Here is a 20,927-nt window from a genome sequence, read left to right as displayed (position 1 = left end):
AGGTCTTAAAAAAGCTTCTTCAAAATGCAAAGAATGCTATATGATTGCTTTTGGTTGAACCTTAACGTCCCTTATAACCAAGAACCATCCTCCCAACTTTGAATAATGAAATGTCACAGCTCTCCAGGAATATGTATATTGGTACGTTACCCCATCATCAAGGTACACACCACTAATTCCACTACTCAAGCTTACGTTGTGTGCATAGCAGTACAACATGTCTAGGGGGTATTTTTTGGGTAATGTTATTAGGAGTGAAATTCATCAATAACCGACTATCCAGAATTTATTTTTAGGGTTTGATTGATGAAACAAGTGATGGCCCCCCACCTCCCCGGAAGGAAATGTCTTCCATTGCCTCTTCCCCCCCTCCCAATTGGCGAACAAACCAGGTAGCTACAAAGTATATACATATTTTCTAGAAACTTTAGAGAGGTTTTAAAAACAAAAATGTTTATTAACAGATTTTTTTTTCTTTTTAGAAGGTGCATGACAGGACGAGCACTTCCAGTATCCACCCAGCAAGGACGGATGATAAGGCACGTTGCAGGAGGGGTTACTTAGCTCTCGTATTGCAAACAGTTTGTAAGAATTGCACAGAAAGCAGAGAGAGAAAAAAGAAAGATTGAGTAGACAGCACAGCTGAACCCACGGAGATCCAAGCCCACTTTAAGCTGAGCCCGCTGGGAAGGAATCAGTACAAGTTGCTGGGGATTACAAAACAGGCCATCCATACCCACTATATCTATAACCTCCTGTCCTCCCACCATCAGAAACAGGTAAACAGTAAGATTTGGGAGAGCACCGTTTATTGTCACTAACAATGTACCACCTCTTATGGCACTAGCTAGGGCAGCAGTTTTCCAGGTTTCATACATTTTTTTTTTTTAAGAGATCAACCCCAACAGTCCTGATTTCTGTCTTGGAGGAGGCTCATCTTTGAAGGAGTCCTGGTCGTGGGACAGCATTGTGCCGTTGTGATGAAGGCGCTCATGGTTTTGTGAAGACATCTGATGATTCAGACAGTACTCGTCCGTCTTTGGTCTCGACTGTCTTAACTACTATGCTGCGCTTGGTTCTAGATGTTTCCAGGGGACTGGAACTGCTGGAATATGCGTAATTGCCTCCATATCCACCGCCAATATTTCCACCAAATGCACTGGACAGTCCACCGCTGTAGCCGCTGCTAACTCCTATAGGGGAAGTAAATAGGAAAAAGAAAATTAAGTGATTGTAGGGAATAACTAAACTTAAGATTTTTCTTCCTCTAACCCCCCCCCCTTTTTTTTTGGATCCCACCACAGCTAGGATTTATCAAGTATTGGCATATGGCCAGAATAGGCGGGAGTCTGACATGTGAGAACAAAAGAGCCTCAGCACTGGAGCTCCTTCAGAATATCAAATGTATGTAATGGAGTTGCCCAGCAGATCCCTGTGCAGTGTAAATTTTGGAGGGTGTGCAGTGCTAAACCAGGGCCCTTAAATTTCAGGATCAGGTTGTGCCCATACATCAGACCCCAATAATCAACATGACATCTCTTACAGAAGTGAACAAGGCTTAAGGGTATATGCACACTATGTCTACAACTCTGGCAGACCCCCTGAGGTTTTCCTAGGCGAAACCGCTTTAGGAAACAGTGGGGTCTTATTCCCAAAGCATATTTGCTGCCAAATGTCATTGTTTGAGATGATTCCACAGCCATCATCTTTTCCTTATATTTTCCAGCATAGTGGCAAAGAATGAACATGCTACTTTTCACCGCTTCATTGTTTCCGAAGCTTGAAATGATTAAAAGTAACATAGAACTGTACAGGTGCACAGCAATGTCACTCTTACATTGCTTTTCATTACATTCATTTTTTGTGATGCTTTTTCAGGCAAGTTCCAGGTGGAATTTTGCTTGAAAAAGATGTCATGTGTACGTAATATTAGGCCATGTCCACATAACAGTTTAAGAAAGATGAATGAATTGTTTTACAAGCAGAAACCACTTCAGAAAATGCTCCTTTTTTTGCAAAGTTTTGAAGGATTTTCTCATTTCTTGAAGAAGTTTTAAAGAGAACCATTCATCAGGGTTTTCATATATAAAGTAAAGCCAGTGCTACACTGGTGCTAGGATGAGGATTGTAAGCATGGCTTTTGTTCTGAGATTGGAGGGTTTATTTCAGAAATATGTGCAAGTAAAGTTCCAGCAATGCCCTGTTATTTGATTGACAGGTGCAACAGGAAGGGAATATGTGGGTTGGCCTTGCTAACTATTACTGCCACTTTCTGTCTGCCTGGCCTTCCTCTCCCTGTCGCCATCATAGACGTTAATTCTGGCACCTGCACAGTATAATTTCTAAGTACAGTGGAACCTCGTTTAACGAGTAACCCAGTTAACGAGAATTTCGCTTAACAAGCAAAGCTTTCTGTAAATTTGTAACTCGGTTTATGAGAAAGCTTTGCTGTACGAGCAAAACCCTCACCGCACACACTTCCAGTTCCGTAAATCCACTGCGCTCTGACCCGCACTTGCAGTCCACACAAACACACACAAGCACGCACAAAACACACACAAACAAACACGCACACACATACAGTATTATGCTCACCTTACCTTCCGTTCCACCGCCGGCCTCATAGTTCTTGTAGTTCGCCGACACATCTCCCTCGCGGCGAACTACAAGATCCAGGAGGCCGGCGATGGAACGGAAGGTAAGGTGGGCATAATATGTGCGTGCGTGCGTGTGTTTGTGTGTGAGTTTGTACATGTTTATGCATGTGTAGAATGACACAATAGGGGACCAGGATGGGACATTGAACAAGTTGTGGAACGAATTGTCTGCATTGCAATGGTTTCCTATCGGAAATCTTGCTTTGCTGAACGAGTAACTTGGTTAACAAGCACACTCCCAGAACGGATTGTTCTCGTTAACCAAGGTTCCACTGTATTGCAGAACACTCTTCACCAAGATGGCGGCATAGTCTGTGCCTGAGCATAGCGCTATCCCCGGCACCATTTTTGTGAAGACTGTTCTTCTGCATTGGACCGTCGTATGCTCTATGCGAGGGCGGCACATGCACCCTCACATCCTCTGCTCTCGTTGTTACCACGACAGCAGAGGATGCAAGGGTGCACACGCCGCCGTCGCATAGAGCATACGACGGTCCAATGCAGGACAGTCTTCAAAAAAATTGTGCCGGAGATAGCCATTCAAAGTGCCACTCCAGCGCTGAAAAACACACTGCTCTTCTGATTCTTCCGAGGAAGGTCTCAGCTGCACAGACTTTACTCCGTGCCTTCCACTTCATTATACAAGAGCTGTTTGTACTAAGGCTTCTCATATTGACATTATTCTTCCCCTTTCTCATGTTTTGCAAGTAGCGCTCAGCATGTAACCTGAACCTCCACAGCCTGTCCACACTGATCCAGCAGTGAGAGGAAAGCCAGGAATACAATAGACAAGTTATTGTGTGGAGGACGAATGAGCGCCCGGTCCTTGTGAATTATTACAACTTGTTGAGAGCTCTGAATCACGCAATGTGTCTGATCAGTGGATACTTATAATTTACTGGACTCTGTATGCTAATAGGTCTTACCGTGTTTTTCCAAATATAAGCCCTAGCAGGGATTTTCAGCATTTTCGGAGCAAGTCTTAAATATAAGCCCTCCCCCGAAAATAAGCCCTAGTCACAGATCAATAATGAAGTGTCTGTGCAGCTAAAAAAGTAACAGATACTGCAGGACACTTCATTATACACAGCGGACACCCTGCAATCACACTCACGACACGCCGAGCAGAGGACCTGCAGTGATTGCACCCCTGCAAACATTCGATCACAAACACACACAATCAGATCTCACACGCACACATCCGATCTCACACACAAACATCGGATCACACACACACACAAACATCACATACACATCGGATCACACACACTCACCACATCCAGCGAAACCGATCTCTTCTCGCCGGCAGAATCCTGAGAGGCAGTGCAGTGGAGCGCAAGCACCTCCTGCAACAAGACCTGCGGACACAGGTGACTTCCTCCCATCATTCCCTGCGGCCAAAAGCGCTGGATGTGATGTGATGTGTGCGCGTGTGTGTGTGCGTGATCTGCTGCGTGTATGTGTGCGTCAGTCAGAAGCAGGGGAGGACGGCATGCAGCACCCACCAGAGATCACAGGACCTGGGAGCCACGCAGATGTTTGGGTCTGGTAAGTATGAGTCTCCTGGGGAGGGGAGGGGGGGCTGCTTTTTTGGGGGGTTAACTTACCCCCCAACCGTGTTTCTTCAATTATAAGACCTCCTCCAAAAATTAGCCCTAGTGCTTTTTTGGGGGGCAAAAAAATATATAAGACAGTGTCTTATTTTTGGAAAAAAAAAAGTTCTTTAGAAACGAGGGCTGCTTTTTTTCTAGAACAGCGCCACTCTTGTTCATAGTCTTTGTCTGGTATTGCAGCTTGTGTTATTATATCAGACTCATCCTAGTAAATGCCAAACTAACTTGGCTTTACATGGACAAATCCTTTAAATTCCAACTCATCTTTAACATTACTATTATTTTAGACAGCAGTTGTGGATTACCTGAGTAGCCGGTGGTCTTGGTCTGAATACTGACGTTCTGAATGCCGGATTCCAACCTAAAACACAATTATAACCATAAATACACATCAATTTCTAGCAAACACAAGTAGAAACAGTATAAAAAGTATTTATCAAACCCAAATCCTACTACAGTCAACAAAGTTAGTGCTGACCTAATATTAACCCCTTAACAGAACCAAGTATTTTGCACTTTCAAGACTCATTCACTATAATATTCCAAAAGCTGTAACAATTTTTATTTTTCCTATTATATACAGCGGGTGAAATAAGTATTGAATATGTCACCAATTTTCTATGTAAATATGTTTCTAAAAAGAGATATTACCATGAAATTCTTACTAGATGTTGGTAACAACCCATCTAATGCACACGGGCAAAGAAATCAAACCATAGAGATCCATAAATTAGGTTATGTACAATAATGAGAAATGACACAGGGAAAAAGTATTGAACACACTTACTAAAATATACTTAATACTTTGTACAAAAGCCTTTCTTGGTGATTACTGCTTCAAGACGCCTCCGGTATGGAGAAACTAGTCGTATCCATTGCTCAGGTGTGATTGTGGCCCACTGTTCATAGAAGCCAACAGAACCTTCAGGATTTGAACTCAGATTTAGTTATTTCCATAAAATGTTCTATTGGAGTCAGGTCAGATGATTGGCTGAGCCAGTCTAGCAGCCTTATTTTCTCTGAAACCAATTGGTGCAACTTGTTGGCATCCAAAGAGCTCAATTTTGGGTCTCGTGAGACCAGACAGTCAAGGCTTGACTCTGCGGCTCAATCCAGTGACTTCTGTGTGGTCAGATTTGCTCTCTGTTGGACCACAGCCTGTTTTGACTAAATGCAGATAGTTCTTTTGTCTCTCTTTTCCTTACTCTTCTGTTTAACGTCCAGGCAAGTTTTCACTTTGTCGTTTAGTTTGCCCTACCACGTCCAGGGAGGGGCTATTTATACTCACCATGCACAAGACTATATTGTTGGCTATATTCCTGGATGGATGGATTTTTGGAGTTCCAGCTCTTCAGTTATAATAATCTCTTTTGTTTTCCCCTGTGGCTTGTTTGCGAGTTTCCCTTCCCCCGTATCCTTGCCTTTGTTACATTTGGGAGTTTCCATGATTTCCGTAAATCTTTATAGTTTGTTCTGGTTTCCTCCATCTTCCCTATATGACTGTAATTACACATTCTTAGACCTGTGCCTTTGTGCACTTCATTTATGGTTATTGTTGTTTAGAATTACTTTACTTATAGTTGAGGGTGCAGTTAAGAACAATCAGGGTCAGCCGACGTTGAGTTGGAGTGCCTTCTTCCGTGGTCAGCATTGGAGGAAATGGAAGAAAAGATTTAACCCTTTTCTTCCATTTCCTCCAACGCTATCCTCCTGGATTCTGTAGCAGCCACCCTCAACATGTGGTTATAGTGGTTGTGTCTATAACACAACAGCTCCAAGTTACTGCACCTAGTTTTATTCTTTCTGGCACCACCGGAAAATACACCATCTGTGCCCCCCTTCCTTTGTCATTTCAGTTTCACCATGTATCCTCAGTGGTCAGGCAGGGACAAATCAGGGTTAGAGCTTGGGCTTCTTATAGTCTGACTAGAGAACCGTTGACTACAGCTTTTATTACATCTCTCCTGGTTTGTTGATCCCTGTCTGAGAAGTAGGGCTCAGTCGTATCAGACTATATTCTTAGTATTTCACAGGCTTGTCCAAATGTTGATTAAAGGGAACCTGTCATCAGAAATTTAGCTATCCACCTAAAAGTTTCCCCCTCTGCAGCTCCTGGGCTGCATTCTAGCAAGGTTCCTGTAGTTTTTCTTGCCCCTTTTAGCCCAAAATAAACACTTTATAAAGTAGTACCTGCTCGTATGTAAATTTTCTCATTTTTCCATGTGGGCGGTCTGTCTGGTGTCTGTGCCTGTCCTCCTACCGATTTACGCCCCCCCCAGAACGCAGAATTTCAAACCTCAAGACGCCGCCCCTGGGCGCCTGAGGTCCTGCGCATGCGCTCTGCTACCGTAGCGGGACAGTGCACAGCGTGCACGTGTGACCGCTGGTGACGGTATGCGCAGGCACGATGTTATGGGCGGCGCTGTGAGTGTCCTCAGCAAGTGCCGCCCATAACCTCGTGACCGCACTTTCCTCTCTTCCTCCATCGTTCTGCGCCAGCGCTCGCTGGCGCGGTGACCCGACGTCACCTCCTCCCATCTTGCCCTGCAGCAGGAAATAGATGGGAGGAGGTGACGTCGGGTCACCGCGCCAGCGAGCGCTGGCGCAGAACGATGGAGGAAGAGAGGAAAGTGCGGTCACGAGGTTATGGGCGGCACTTGCTGAGGACACTCACAGCGCCGCCCATAACATCGTGCCTGCGCATACCGTCACCAGCGGTCACACGTGCACGCTGTGCACTGTCCCGCTACGGTAGCAGAGCGCATGCGCAGGACCTCAGGCGCCCAGGGGCGGCGTCTTGAGGTTTGAAATTCTGCGTTCTGGGGGGGGCGTAAATCGGTAGGAGGACAGGCACAGACACCAGACAGACCGCCCACATGGAAAAATGAGAAAATTTACATACGAGCAGGTACTACTTTATAAAGTGTTTATTTTGGGCTAAAAGGGGCAAGAAAAACTACAGGAACCTTGCTAGAATGCAGCCCAGGAGCTGCAGAGGGGGAAACTTTTAGGTGGATAGCTAAATTTCTGATGACAGGTTCCCTTTAAGGGAATCGGACAGGTCCCCCATGCCAGACAGGTCCCCCATGCCAGACAGGTCCCCCATGCCAGCAGTTGTATTTTCCTATCTAAATTCCCTGCTCATAAGTCCCTTAATTACATTGCACACAAACTGATCTTTAGAAAAAGTATTTGTAAAGTTTGTGATATGCAAATGAACCCTATCACTAGTCGATGGGACTTTAGAAATACTTTTTCTAAAGATCTGATTATGTGTGTAATGTAATAAATCGACTGTTAGGCAGGGACTTTAGACAGGAATATACAACTTCTGGTGGCTCTGAGGGACCGGTCAGGTTCACTTTAAGCGGACATGAACATGCTTTTTGTTCAGAAATGGAGCCTTGCATGGTGAGTGTGTATACAGGCCATAGAGGGCAAGTGCATTACTTATTGTTTTCTTCAAAACAATTGCATCTGGTCTTTTTGTAGCTCTCCATACGTGGTCTGACTCTTCACTCCTCTGTTTGAAATCCTGGTCGTCGCCGGCTTCTGGTGAAATCAATTCTTGATTATGGCCACAACAGTGCTCACTGGAACCTTCAGGAATTTAGAAATGTTTGTGTGCCAATGCTATCAGTATGTTTTACAACATTATGTTGGGACAGCTCATTGGTTTTACCCATCATGAAATGTTTCTTGTGTGGCACCTTGGTAACGAGACATCTTTTTATAGGCCATCAGTTGAACCAGTTTATATTTTTCCACTAAGTGGCAGGATTAGTAATTTCTAATTACTGATAGCATACAGCTGGTGTCATGACTTTCCATGGCTTTTTACACCTCATCCTTCATGTGTTCAATACTTTCTCTTTCCTGTGTCCTTTCTCATTATTACACATCACTAAATTTAAGGGCATCTATAGTTTGATTTCTTTACCTGCTTGTGTGGACTGTATGGGTTGTTACTAACATTTTGTCAGAAATTTATATAAATATCACCTTTAGAAATATATTTACTTAAAAAATTGGTAGCATGTTCAATACTTATTTCACCCCCTGTATACTGCCTAGAATGTTACTAGTTATACAAGGGCTTGTTTTGTTGCTGCACCAGTTACATTATAAAATGGAGGTTTTTGGAATACACGTTTATAGATCACGCTTTATAAATTAAATTTGAGGTTTTTAGGGTGCAGGCTATGTAAAAAATAACTAATTTCACAATATTTTTGGGGTTTTTTTAAACATTGATCGCCGCATTGTCTAGGGCCCCCCTTTACATTAGACTGTTGGCTGAACCCGCTCATATCCATGGGTTTGAACGACATTAGTCCAATGTGTATGAGGGCTTAACTTGCTTCTAAAAGTAAGGTGGAAAACGCTATAATACTGTTTGTATAGGGCAATGAATTATTGCTAATGTCAAGCAATACTAATAGGACACCCCTGCTTACCTGCTCTCTTCCCCTTCCAGCAGTTTCCTGTAGGTGGCGATCTCAATGTCCAGAGCCAGCTTGACGTTCATCAGCTCCTGGTATTCACGCAGTTGGCGAGCCATGTCCTGCTTGGCCTTCTGTAGGGCAGCCTCCAGTTCTGACAGTTTTGAACGGGCATCTTTCAGTGCCAATTCTCCACGTTCTTCAGCCTCCGCTATCTGTGCTTCAAGGTTTGCACGCTGCAAGAATCAATATGAGAATATGACATTGCGGATCTGTACAAGGTCTTCCCAGTAACCCTCAGTAATGGTTTTAGCGGTTTTATTATTATAAAGAGTGTAACATTATGGAGGACATCTGACAACAAACTGCACCATTATACTATAAGTTCCCAACCCCCAACATTGTCATATACATTGGACCTACCTGTGCCTTAAGAGCATCGATCTCAGACTGGAGCCGGGTGATGTAACGGTTGAGTTCGCTAATCTCGGTTTTGGTGCTTTTCAGATCATCACCATGCCGTCCAGCTGATGCCTGGAGTTCCTGATACTGTTAGGAAATAAGATATGATAAATGGCGCGTATTCACACACAACATAATTAGATGATGAATATACAGCTATAGGGAGATCCAGTGGCAGTAGATAAAATGCATTATATAAGGAAGCACAAAGCATTATATCACTCTTATATGCACCAACTACAATTAGTGATGAGCGACCACTACCATGCTCAGGTGCTCTATACTTGCTTAGATGCTCAGTTGGGAGTGACTCGAGTAACTGAGTATAATGGAAGTCAATGGAATATTTCCCGGAAAAATGCTCAAGTCCCCCATTGACTGTCATTCTACTTGGGTGCTCAAATATCCGCCATCTGAGCATCAAACTGCTAGTAACGACTGCTGAGTACCCGAACAGTTTAGTGCCCGCTCAGCACTAACAACAATGATTTTATATATCTATCTATATATATATATATATATATATATATATATATATATATATATCTACACACACATATATATCTTACAAACCAGAAGATGTTGTGATTTTAAACATCTCATTGTTATAGGACCAGCTTACCTTCAACTGGTACATGCTCTCCACCTCAACACGGCTCTTGTTGGCGATATCTTCATACTGAGACTTCACTTCAGCGATAATGCTGTCCAGGTCAAGGTTGCGGTTGTTGTCCATGGACAGAACAACTGAAGTGTCAGAGATCTGAGACTGGAGCTCACGAAGTTCCTGCGTACACAAACCGATAACGATTAAATACATAAGCAAAGGAGCATTTAGAAAAGCAGATTTCTGCTTGGAATTGAGAAGTAATCAAACAACTTGTACACAGTTAAGAGCCCGTTCACATGGGTCAAAACAAACAAAGGAGACAGAATGATCTATAATATTGCAGTTCTGGTCCTGTACCATTTGCATATGATGAGCAGCATATCCCCAACACAACACAATGTACTGCAGAACGATGATTTTTATGCCGCCATAAACTATTCAACAGCCGTCAAATGTGGTAGATCTTCCACCGATTTGCATGGCCTCATAATTGAGAATTAGCCCTTCCTTGGCAGCACTTAAGGGTAACAGGTGATATAGCAGCATTTGTATCACAACTGACCCCAAAAACCTGGCTATTGCTTTACAGGGGCAAATTAGATTGTAAGAATGTAAAAATTGCAAATTCTGGGTCACAATTTACTTATATCAAGATTATTAGATCCAATATAATAAAATACTTTGGTCTCGTTAAATTCAACTTGGTACATGATGAATTTAAGGTACAAATCAGACCACTGACTTATAATTACATTATAATATGAGGGTCTTTAAGATGTAAAATAACGGGATACAGGAGGCGGAAGATCAAAGCCCCAAGAATCATCTCTCACCTCCTCATAAAGATGGCGCAGGAAGTTGATCTCGTCTGTCAGCCCCTCCAGTTTAGCTTCCAGCTGCACCTTGTTCATGTACGCCTCGTCTACATCCTGTGGATAAAGGACCCGATGAGTTAAACTAGGAATAGAGTCATATTGGTTATCAAAATCAATAACATGTTATGGTGAGCATCCCCCACCTTCTTCAATAGGACAAATTCATTCTCCATTTCAGTGCGTCTGTTGATTTCGTCTTCATATCTGCAGGAAATAGAAATATTCTCAGTAAGAAGAAGGCTTCTATACAGACAGATGACGTCAGGATAAGGGGTAGCGGTCTCTTTAATTGAAAATATTCCATTGCATAAAAGTTGGCAGAACTTTCCTTAATATGATGTTTCCAGACATGCCGTTCTCGGCCCCAGCTCCTGACTTGCCATTTATGGTTGTAAGACTTTTCTAATTTCGACAACCTTTTTTAAAGGAGTTGCAAGCCCTTATTTATCTAGTATTTCTAAGCACATATACATGCAGGAAGATAAATGGAGACATTAAGAGATTGAGATTATATCACTATAAGTGGAGTACGAGATGTCTGAGGTCATTCTGGCTTCTAAAGAACATGCCCATAAAAAGGCAAACTTTCCAACCCTGGGGACTTATAATGCCGTTTAATAGTTACTTTGATATCATGGGTAAACCAGCTTATACCTTAATCAATATGGGCTCAGAGAAACCTGGGATTATTGGAGCAACCAAAATCATACGGAAGGTCCAATATATACAATGGGAGACAATTTGGACATAACGGTGATGGGTTCCTGAATGGACCCCCATTTTTAAACCAAAAGGAGCCAAACAAAAGAAATCAGATGCTTCATTGCAGCTCCCTCCCCAAAAACCGTGAACATCCAGATGAGCGTTCATCTAGATGAGAGAAAACTGCTGTCAGACTTCGCTTCCCTGAAAACAAAAGAATTGAGAAAGTACATTTCAACTCATTTCAACTACCCCATCCTCCAACATCTGCTGGCGAAGAGTAGAGACAGTCTTCACTTTTCTGGCCGGTACCTCCAACTTGTATCCTGGGTGACTCTGACTCTTACTAGATAGACCTCAAAGTGTCATGGCACTGTATGAGGCCTGGTCACTTGGCCAACACAATGCCATGACATACGTCTTGCTGGGCTTTGTAATAGTCAGGGGTGCCAAAGATGCTGGCAGCAGAAGTGAAGGCTGTCCTAGTCCAACTTTCACAGATGACAAGAGTGAAGACTGGACCAGCCAGCAGCAGAAATCTTTTTGCTCAACTCTAAGGAAGTTATGAGACCCCCATACATATTATATGGTTGCCCGTTACTACTAAATTATCTTTTATCTAAATTGATGGGGGTCCTTACCCTGTCAGAGTCAAGTGGTTGGAGGAGATTGTAAGCGGGATCACCTTTACTGTATTTATTTGAATGATAGTTTTCTTAATAAAACCCCTTTATTTTCACTGTGAAAACTTATGTAACATGGCGATACATTATTTTTCCACTACTGACTATAGCAACCTGAAACCCTACATAGACCCATAATACTAAATATGTATTCAGATAGAGCAGGTGACTGGCCATAAATGGATGAAAATACTCCATTAGTTCTGATCTAATTGAACAAATACCCTAATAGTCTTGATCAAATTGATCAAGTACCCTACCAGTCCAATCAAAGTGACCAAGTACCCTAGTGGTACCAATCAAAGTGACCAAGTACCCTAGTAGTACCAATCAAAGTGACCAAGGACCCTAGGCGTAAAGGAAAGTGACCAACTACCTTAGTAGTATCAAAGTGACAAAGTACCCCTAGTAGTCCAATCAAAGTGACCAAGTACCCTAGTAGTACCAATCAAAGTGACCAAGTACCCTAGTAGTCCAATCAAAGTGACTAAGTACCCTAGTAGTACCAAAGTGACCAACTACCTTAGTAGTATCAAAGTGACAAAGTACCCCTAGTAGTCCAATCAAAGTGACCACGTACCCTAGAAGTAAATGAAAGTGACCAAGTGCCCTGGTAGTACCAATCAAAGTGATAAAGTATCCTAGTAGTACCAGTCAAAGTGACAAACTACCCTAGGAGTAAATGAAAGTGACCAAGTACCCTAGTAGTACCAATCAAAGTGACCAAGTATGCTAGCAGTAATGATCAAAGTGTCCAGATTAATCATCTAAGAGGAAAGATGGTTTCCATGTTGAACCCAGTGGACTGCAGTGTTATCTCTAGGCTGGAGGTAGGTGGCCTGTATTAACTCACTTGTTCTTGAAGTCCTCTACCAGACCCTGCATGTTTCCGAGCTCGGCTTCCAGGCGGAATTTCTCCTGTCCCAGGGTGTCCAGCTGACGGCGCAGGTTGTTGATGTAGGATTCGAACATGCTGTCCATGTTACTGCGAGTTGTCTTCTGGTTCTGGAGAAGGCTCCACTTAGTTTCAAGCATCTTGTTCTGTTGTTCTAGGAATCGTACCTACAATAGACAAGATAACACAAAAACATCAAAAGATACACTAGGACCAATGTGTAGCACGTAATATGATTGATGTAGTTTATGTCATTGAAATTTATACCTACCAAAGTTTATGCCAGCTGGGGAATTTTGAGAATACTGCCGAGTTATGCCATAGTGTATCAATTATGTTTTGGCGTCTTTTTCTCTACATGATGCCATTCATAAAAAAGTTTTTATCCTAAGTGGAATCTCAATACATGACGACATCAAAAGCATAGCAGATGTCCTTGGAGGCCACCACCAATCCTTAGAATTAAGGCGTTGGAGCACCAATTCCTGACCATCTTTCCCTTGCACAGTATTATCCTTGGCCACAGTTGTGCCCTTGGTCATATCCGCAATGTCCTACTGCAAATGAATTAGTCTATTAATGAAATCTATTACATGACTTCCCCAAGTAGGAGTCAAAAGGCCAGAAGAGAAGAACAACTTCAGACTCCTTAGAAACAGGATGAGTCCTATTTCTAAGGTGCCAAGGCTGTAGGGAAGTGAGTCAACCAGAATGAGGGGACTTTTCCTCTTTCTAGCAAATAGGAAGACGCACATGTAAAGGCTTTAGAGCCAGGCGTTTGAAGTTCTATTAGTGACTGAAACTGTACAACAAGTTTGGGACCCGTCATCCTACAGATGCACTTATTTATGGTCCATGTGGAAGATGGACAGCACAGAACCAATGTTATCCTATGCATATGAGAGTATTTTTTATGGGGACAAGTGGAGAAAATAATGAAAAATTAATAAAAAAAGTCTCAACATGTGCTAGCCTGGTCCGATTTATGAACCAGACTAATGTAACATGCAGTAAATGTGCCCACCATGCAGACAGGTACAGAGCTGAATGATCACATCTACAGTGTGCAGACGTGACTCGCCCCAAGTGTTACAAAGGCCATCCGAGCTTAAAGAGGTTGTCCATTACTTTTACATTGACGGCCTGTCCTTAGGATAGGTCATCAATATCTGATTGGCCGGGGTCCGGCACGCCGCACCTCCGCCAATCAGCTGATCTTGGTCCTGGCAGCAGCCTGAAATGTTCAGTTCCAGGGCTACTCAGTCTTCTGATAGCGGCCGCGGCCTGCACATCCCATTCTAATTAACAGGAGGCAGATGTTCAGTACCTGGCCACGACCGTTATCAGAAGACGGAGCAAGCCCGGAACAGAGATCAGCTGATCGTTGAAGGTGCGGCGTGTCGGACCTCAGCCATTCAAACATTGATGACCTATCCCAAGGATAGGCCATCAATGTCAAAGTAGTGGACGGCCTTTGTAACACTTGGGGCGAGTAACGTCTGCACATCCGGCCACCGGGACTGGAATCACCTGATTCAAGAGGGGGGGGGGGGGGCAGGGTGTCGGACTCCGGCTGATCAGACATTGCTGACCTATCCTAAGCATAGGCCATCAATGTAGAAGTAGTGGACAACCTCTTTAACCCCCAAGATGAACAACAAGGCGTATAATAGATGGTCTTCTCTGCTAAGGCCAAGTTCACATGTCCAGTAGTCATCCACTAGAATCCAGCAGCAAGCGGATGACAAAAGAAAAATAAAAAAAAATTGTGCATACCTGCTTAAAAAATATTAATTATTATTATTATTAATAATAATAATATCTCAACTAGACTAGTTTATTTTTTTAACATTAGTTTCTATGGAAAACAAATGCAATAGTTTTTCTTTCCTGTGAAAAGGATCCAGTATGCAAAAAAAACCCAAAAAAAACTTGTCTGCACCAGGGATTGTGGTGGAGCCATTCTAGCGGGCCATTACCAGACGTGTGAACTCGACCTAAAGGCCCCGTCACACACAGAGATAAATCTTTGGCAGATCTGTGGTTGCAGTGAAATCATGGACATATTGTTCCATTTGTACACAGCCACAAACCTGGCACTGATTGTCCACAATTTCACTGCAACCACAGATCTACCACAGATCTACCACAGATCTACCACAGATCTACCACAGATCTACCACAGATCTACCACAGATCTACCACAGATCTACCACAGATCTACCACAGTGTGTGACAGGGCCTTTAGACTGTGCCTGCAGATGGCGATTAGCCTGTTATTTCGTACATTCGTGCCTTTGGGACATTTTGGCAATGGATTTTCCACTGTGAAATATATTTGCAAAATCATTCCCCTAGTGGCGGACTCGGTAAGAAAGAGGTGACTTGATTTCCAAACACTTTTTGGTTGAAGCTGCACTAAATATGAGAAGGGATATCCCTGAAGGCAGCGAGTCAGTGAGGCAACCCTGGACGCCAAGCATATGACTGCAGCCCAAAAAGTAATGATGAGACACCCCTGACTTTTTTGGCAGAACAAAAACAGCGAGGTGAACAAGGAGGGGGACAAGTTCGGCCGCATTCTGCTGAGTCTCAGAAACAAAGGCATATTTCAGTTGGGATATGTGTTCAGGCTTTCCTGGTGTCTGCAGAGCGGTGGGGCTGAATGGTTGTATTATCCTTTACACTTGTGTACTTTGTTATCAGACCTTTCTCTGTGTACATGACAGTGTACCGGGCACCGCAAGGTGCAGGCGACTCATTGCCCTATATGGTAATATCCACAGGTAAGTATCTGCGCCCCTCCCTGCTAAACAGACAGATAGGAAAGGAATTCCTGCAGAGCCAGATAAGCGGCCATAGTCATTGTAGTATATAGCAGCTGGCACACTTGCATTCATTTTTTTAGTATCTAACAGTCATGATAAGGTGCACAGACTCCTGAATGGCAAAGCTGTTCACCTGGTAGCCAAAGGCACCCGCCCTCCTTCTGGAAAGCTGCGCCACTGTACAGATTATAGCTGTAATGGCAGCCATGCCACTTTCTCACAGCTCCATATGGCGGCACACAGCTTTGCTGGACGACACACATGGTGTTATATACAGATAACAATATACAGCTTGTTCTAGGGTCCGGGGCAGACCGTAAACAGTATCCGGCAATAACTCGCAATACAAGGAGATCTTGACTGACTGGAAAGTACCCGGCGAGGATTACGTTAGTAGATCCTGCATCTCCCGGACGGGCTCTGCTGAGAGCTCCAACATGGCCCCGGGGGAGGATTATAAAGTACGCACTGAAGGTAGCGGAGCCTCAGCACCAGAATACCTGCTCCGATCACAGGAGCCTTTATTAAGTCTATATTACTGCCACATTGTGCACTCTGGAGTGGATTATACCGAAATCTGCCTCCTAGGCACAAGAATGGACGTTATATGCAGCAGATACAAATAAAGGCACAGGAAAAAGTAGAATGTAACAAGTGATTACGGTGCCTCTGCATGGGAAAGCAGAATATTACCACCAGTATAATGTATACTATATACTCACTATTGTGCAAATAGGAAATGCATATAGGCTAAAGTTGATTCCTAAAGGTCTCGGCGTGACCTTTGCCCCTATAGTAGCTGCATTTACGACCGCCGGTGCCGGTTAATATTACATATGATGAGATAAATCAGTTACTATCCACCATGGGTGTAACCTGTACACCGCTACATAAAATATGAGCTAAACCACGGTGCATATCTAGAAGGCGAAACCATTCAGGAGTCTGGGAAAGATGGGTAACGGTCATGTTAGGCTGTAGAGGACACCATATTGATGGTCACCCCACACATATACATAGATCTATGGAGGATCACCTTTTTTGGGGGGGTTAAGCATGTGACCAAACTCCAGACTCTTTTGTATACAAGTGAACTATTCTCTGATACTTTTAACCCATTCATAGCCACACTGTATCATTTTGTACATATAGCAGATGTCCTGGAGGACTATAGGGCTGCACTGCCCGGAAGGCTGATGGTCAATGGGGCAGTGACCCCGCAGTGCGGAGGGTGATGGCCACCATGTCTGGTTTGGGGCAGTGTGGAGGGTGATGGCCACCATGTCTGATATTAGGCAGTGTGGAGGGTGATGGCCACCATGTCTGGTATTAGGCAGTGCGAAGGGTGATGGCCACCATGTCTGGTATGGGGCAGTGCGGAGGGTGATGGCCACCATGTCTGGTATTAGGCAGTGCGAAGGGTGATGGCCACCATGTCTGGTATGGGGCAGTGCGGAGGGTGATGGCCACCATGTCTGGTATGGGGCAGTGCGGAGGGTGATGATGGCCATCATGTCTGGTATGGGGCAGTGTGGAGGGTGATGGCCACCATGTCTGGTATGGGGCAGTGTGGAGGGTGATGGCCACCATGTCTGGTATGGGGCAGTGTGGAGGGTGATGTCCACCATGTCTGGTATGGGGCAGTGTGGAGGGTGATGGCCACCATGTCTGGTATGGGGCAGTGTGGAGGGTGATGGCCACCATGTCTGGTATGGGGCAATGTGGAGGGTGATGTCCACCATGTCTGGTATGGGGCAGTGCAGAGGGTGATGGCCACCATGTCTGGTATGGGGCAGTGCAGAGGGTGATGGCCACCATGCTTGATTTGGGGCAGTGACCCCGTAGTGCAGAGGGTGCGTCCCTGGGTGGCACCGTGGTGGGTGTGTCACGTCTCATAAGTTACATTAGTTCACCACCAATCTGCAGGTGACACTGCCATATTGTGGACTCCCCATATCAACCAGAAGAGAAGAAATCTCCGGACGGCTCGATAGACCAGAGACCGATTTATAGATCGGATTGTTCCTGAGATTCCTTCTATTCTAGTGTTATAGAGGGGGTTTCTCTTATGTCTGGAAAGTATCAATAACATTACAGACAAATACAAGAACTACAAAACATTACACAAGTAACTCCTAGAAGCTGCAGAGCCGGGGGCATCCTGTGCCAGGTGTGGACCCCTCACTCACCTTGTCAATGAATGAAGCGAACTTGTTGTTGAGGGTCTTGATCTGCTCCTTCTCCTGGGTCCTCACTTGCTGGATGTTGGGGTCGATCTCCAGGTTGAGAGGGGCCAGCAGGCTCTGGTTGACGCTGACCTGGGTGATGCCAGCTGAGCCCGCACCTGCACCCCCATAGCCAGTCCTGTAGCCGCTGCCAAACCTGGACCCCCCTCCATAGCTGGAGCCCAGGGAGAAGGACGCGGTGCTGCTCCTGCTGGCGGCCGGGGCTCCGCTGTACGAGAAGCTGCTGAAGCCGGTGGTGCGGGGCGCGGCGCTGGACGTGCGGTAGCTCACTTTACTCATCTTGATGGACATGTTGGCTGCGGAGGCTGCTGGAGAAGAGAGGAGAGGAGCGGCGTCACCGATGTGCAGAGCCGGGAGCGGCCGGCCTTATATACGGAGCCGGCCAGCAGGGGGGGCAGCGCACACCCCGCACCTGAGTGGCTGGGCAGCAAGAGGCGGGCACCACCTGCAGAGTCCCCTCCTCACCCCCACCCTGGCACTGTGAGGCGGGCACCACCTGCAGAGTCCCCTCCTCACCCACTACCCTGCATATAGAGTGTGGGGGCAACCGAGACCCGAAAAACAAAAGCGCAGACCTGTCAGCATACAATCATAATAACTTTTATTTCTATAGCGCCAACATATTCCGCAGCGCTTTACAATTTACAACCAATCAGCTTTCTTACACTTGTATCTGGAAGTAGAGTGATTTTAAAAGTAAGATCATCTGCGGATATTATGATGAACTATGTACGAAAAGAAGTGCCTATACCCAGTAACGACTAGAGTCCTAAAGGCCCTGATGCAATGTCTGGACTTGGGCCCCCCAAAGCATGTTGGTCAGATATATGGACCATTGTAGCATTCTAAATCCTATAAAGATATGAGTTGTCCCCCCTCCCCTTCATTATGTAGTAATATCCTCCTTCCTGTTCTAATGTTCCCCATCCTGTGCCACTTACTGATAAATATGTCCCCATCCTGGTAAATATGCAACTATCCAGGTATATATGTCCCCATCTTGGTAAATGTGCCCTCCATCCTGGTATATATGTCTACTACCTGGTACATATGTTCTCATCTTGGTAAATATGTCCCCCATCATGGGCCACATCTTAATATATATATATGTCCCTATCGTGGTAATATGCCCCCCATCCTAATTTATATGTCCCCATCCTAGTAAATATGTCCCCTTCCTCGTATATATGTCCCCCATCCTGTGCAACCTCCTGGTATATATGTCCTCATTCTGGTAAATATGTCCCGCATCCTGATATATATGTCCCCATCCTGGCAAATATATCCTCTTATTGGTATATATGTCCACATCATGGGCCCTTTCCTGGTATATATGTTCCCCATCCTGTTATATATGTTCCACACCCTGTTATACATGTTCCCATCCTAGGCCCCTTCTTAATATATATGTCCCCATCCTGGTAAATATATCCCCTTCCTCGTATATATGACCCCCATCCTTGGCCACTGACTGGTATATATGTCCTCATCCTGGTAAATATGTCCCCTTCCTGGGCCTCTTACTGGTATATATGTCCCCATACTGGGCCCTTTCCTGGAATATATGTTCCCCATCCTGGTATATATGTTCCCCATCCTGTTATATATGTTCCCCATCCTGGTATATATGTTCCCATCCTAGGCCCCTTCCTGATATATATGTCCTCATAATGGTAAATATGTACCCTTACTGTGCCCCTTCCTTGTATATATGTCCCCATCCTAGGCACCTTTATGGTATATATGTTCCCCATCCTCGTATATATATATGTCCCCATCCTGGTATATATGTCCCCATCCTATGCCCCCATCTTGGTGGTCCCCCCCACCTCCAGTCGCAATCATGACTTCTGTGACTGCGATTGTTACGCCCTTGCCTATACCATTAATCTTTATTTCTAGAATATTGTAGTTTATTTTATTTTTGTTGCCATTTTTATCTTTTTAGATTATCTTATATATTTTGTGTCTTATCTTGTTTTTTTTGTGTTTGTGAAAGATGATGTTTTCTTGTATACAAAACATACAAATTGGTTACATGATGCTCTAATATTTACCGTTCTCTTCCTTTATCGCTTTGCTTTCCCGCTTCTATTATAATCACATCCATGAATTAAGTTTATACTCCTTCCCTTTTCTTACCTACCCTTCCCAAACTAATTGGTTTTCATAATATTTAATTATATTTTTGTTGTTAAAATGTTACATTAATAAAAAAAATTATTGAAATAAAAAAGTAAGACAATCTCAAGGCACAAAATGAGCCAAAATAATGCTAGGCAATAGCACAAATTGTATAAGATGTAAATTTCCATAACAACACAAAATACATGAAATATGACTTCAATGAAAGAAAACATAAATAGAAGAATAAGAGGAAGAAAGAGGAGGGTGAAAAGGGAGGAGGGAAAGGAGTTAGGGCACATGACCCCACTACTATGGACTCAGCTTTCCCCCAATAAGGGTCAGATAATAAGCAGAGGATCTAAATTCTATCTAATAAAATATATTTCTTTCCATTCAAGTTTCCTCAATACACAAATCTGTAAGTAGAAATGTTAAACTGGCCAAATAAGTGATTGGCCAAGGCATTTCCGTGACTGGCATATCCCAAAATCAAGAATCCCAAAGTAGACCCCGCAGGTACCAAAATTGGTGACATCTTGTCCATCGCTTAAGTGACCACTGCCACTAATCATTGACCTTACCAGCGATATGCCGTACATGCGTCACAGCTGAGGAGTGTGATTGGTTGCAGAGGTCAGATGACTGATGACTGTGACAACACCTCTTACGGTTTGGGTGAAGACCTCAAGATCAGTGACGCTGAACCAGTGGTGGTTGTTAGTCAATTTCAGACTTGTAGAACATTCCCTATTATTTGGCCAAATTTGCCAGAGCATTCCTTCCATTC

The 20,927-nt window shown here is 44.1% G+C and overlaps 1 protein-coding gene across 1 annotated transcript; it reads right to left on the bottom strand.

Moving 5' to 3' along the window:
• Positions 1-432: 432 nt before the first annotated feature.
• Positions 433-18,368, bottom strand: KRT8 (keratin 8). The gene is made up of 9 exons (XM_075337238.1): positions 17,957-18,368; positions 12,898-13,106; positions 10,803-10,863; positions 10,618-10,713; positions 9,797-9,961; positions 9,136-9,261; positions 8,728-8,948; positions 4,576-4,631; positions 433-1,193 (listed from the first exon to the last, which is right to left on the bottom strand). Exons 1-9 carry the CDS (start codon positions 18,302-18,304, stop codon positions 991-993), a joined length of 1,485 nt encoding a protein of 494 aa, XP_075193353.1. The 5' UTR covers positions 18,305-18,368; the 3' UTR covers positions 433-990.
• Between the last annotated feature and the right edge of the window lie 2,559 nt (positions 18,369-20,927).

The sequence above is a fragment of the Anomaloglossus baeobatrachus genome, chromosome 2, assembly GCF_048569485.1.
Source record: "Anomaloglossus baeobatrachus isolate aAnoBae1 chromosome 2, aAnoBae1.hap1, whole genome shotgun sequence".
Taxonomy (NCBI): domain Eukaryota; kingdom Metazoa; phylum Chordata; class Amphibia; order Anura; family Aromobatidae; genus Anomaloglossus; species Anomaloglossus baeobatrachus.
This window is presented reverse-complemented; position numbering and strand designations above follow the sequence as displayed.

Coding starts and splice junctions, on each gene's coding strand:
- KRT8 (XM_075337238.1), bottom strand. CDS start 18,304: ATGTCCATCAAGATGAGTAAAGTGAGCTACCGCACGTCCAGCGCCGCG. Junction 9,262..9,796: donor AGAGCATGTACCAGTTGAAG/GTAAGCTGGTCC, acceptor ATTTCCTAACAG/TATCAGGAACTCCAGGCATC. Junction 1,194..4,575: donor CAAGACCACCGGCTACTCAG/GTAATCCACAAC, acceptor CTTCCCCTATAG/GAGTTAGCAGCGGCTACAGC.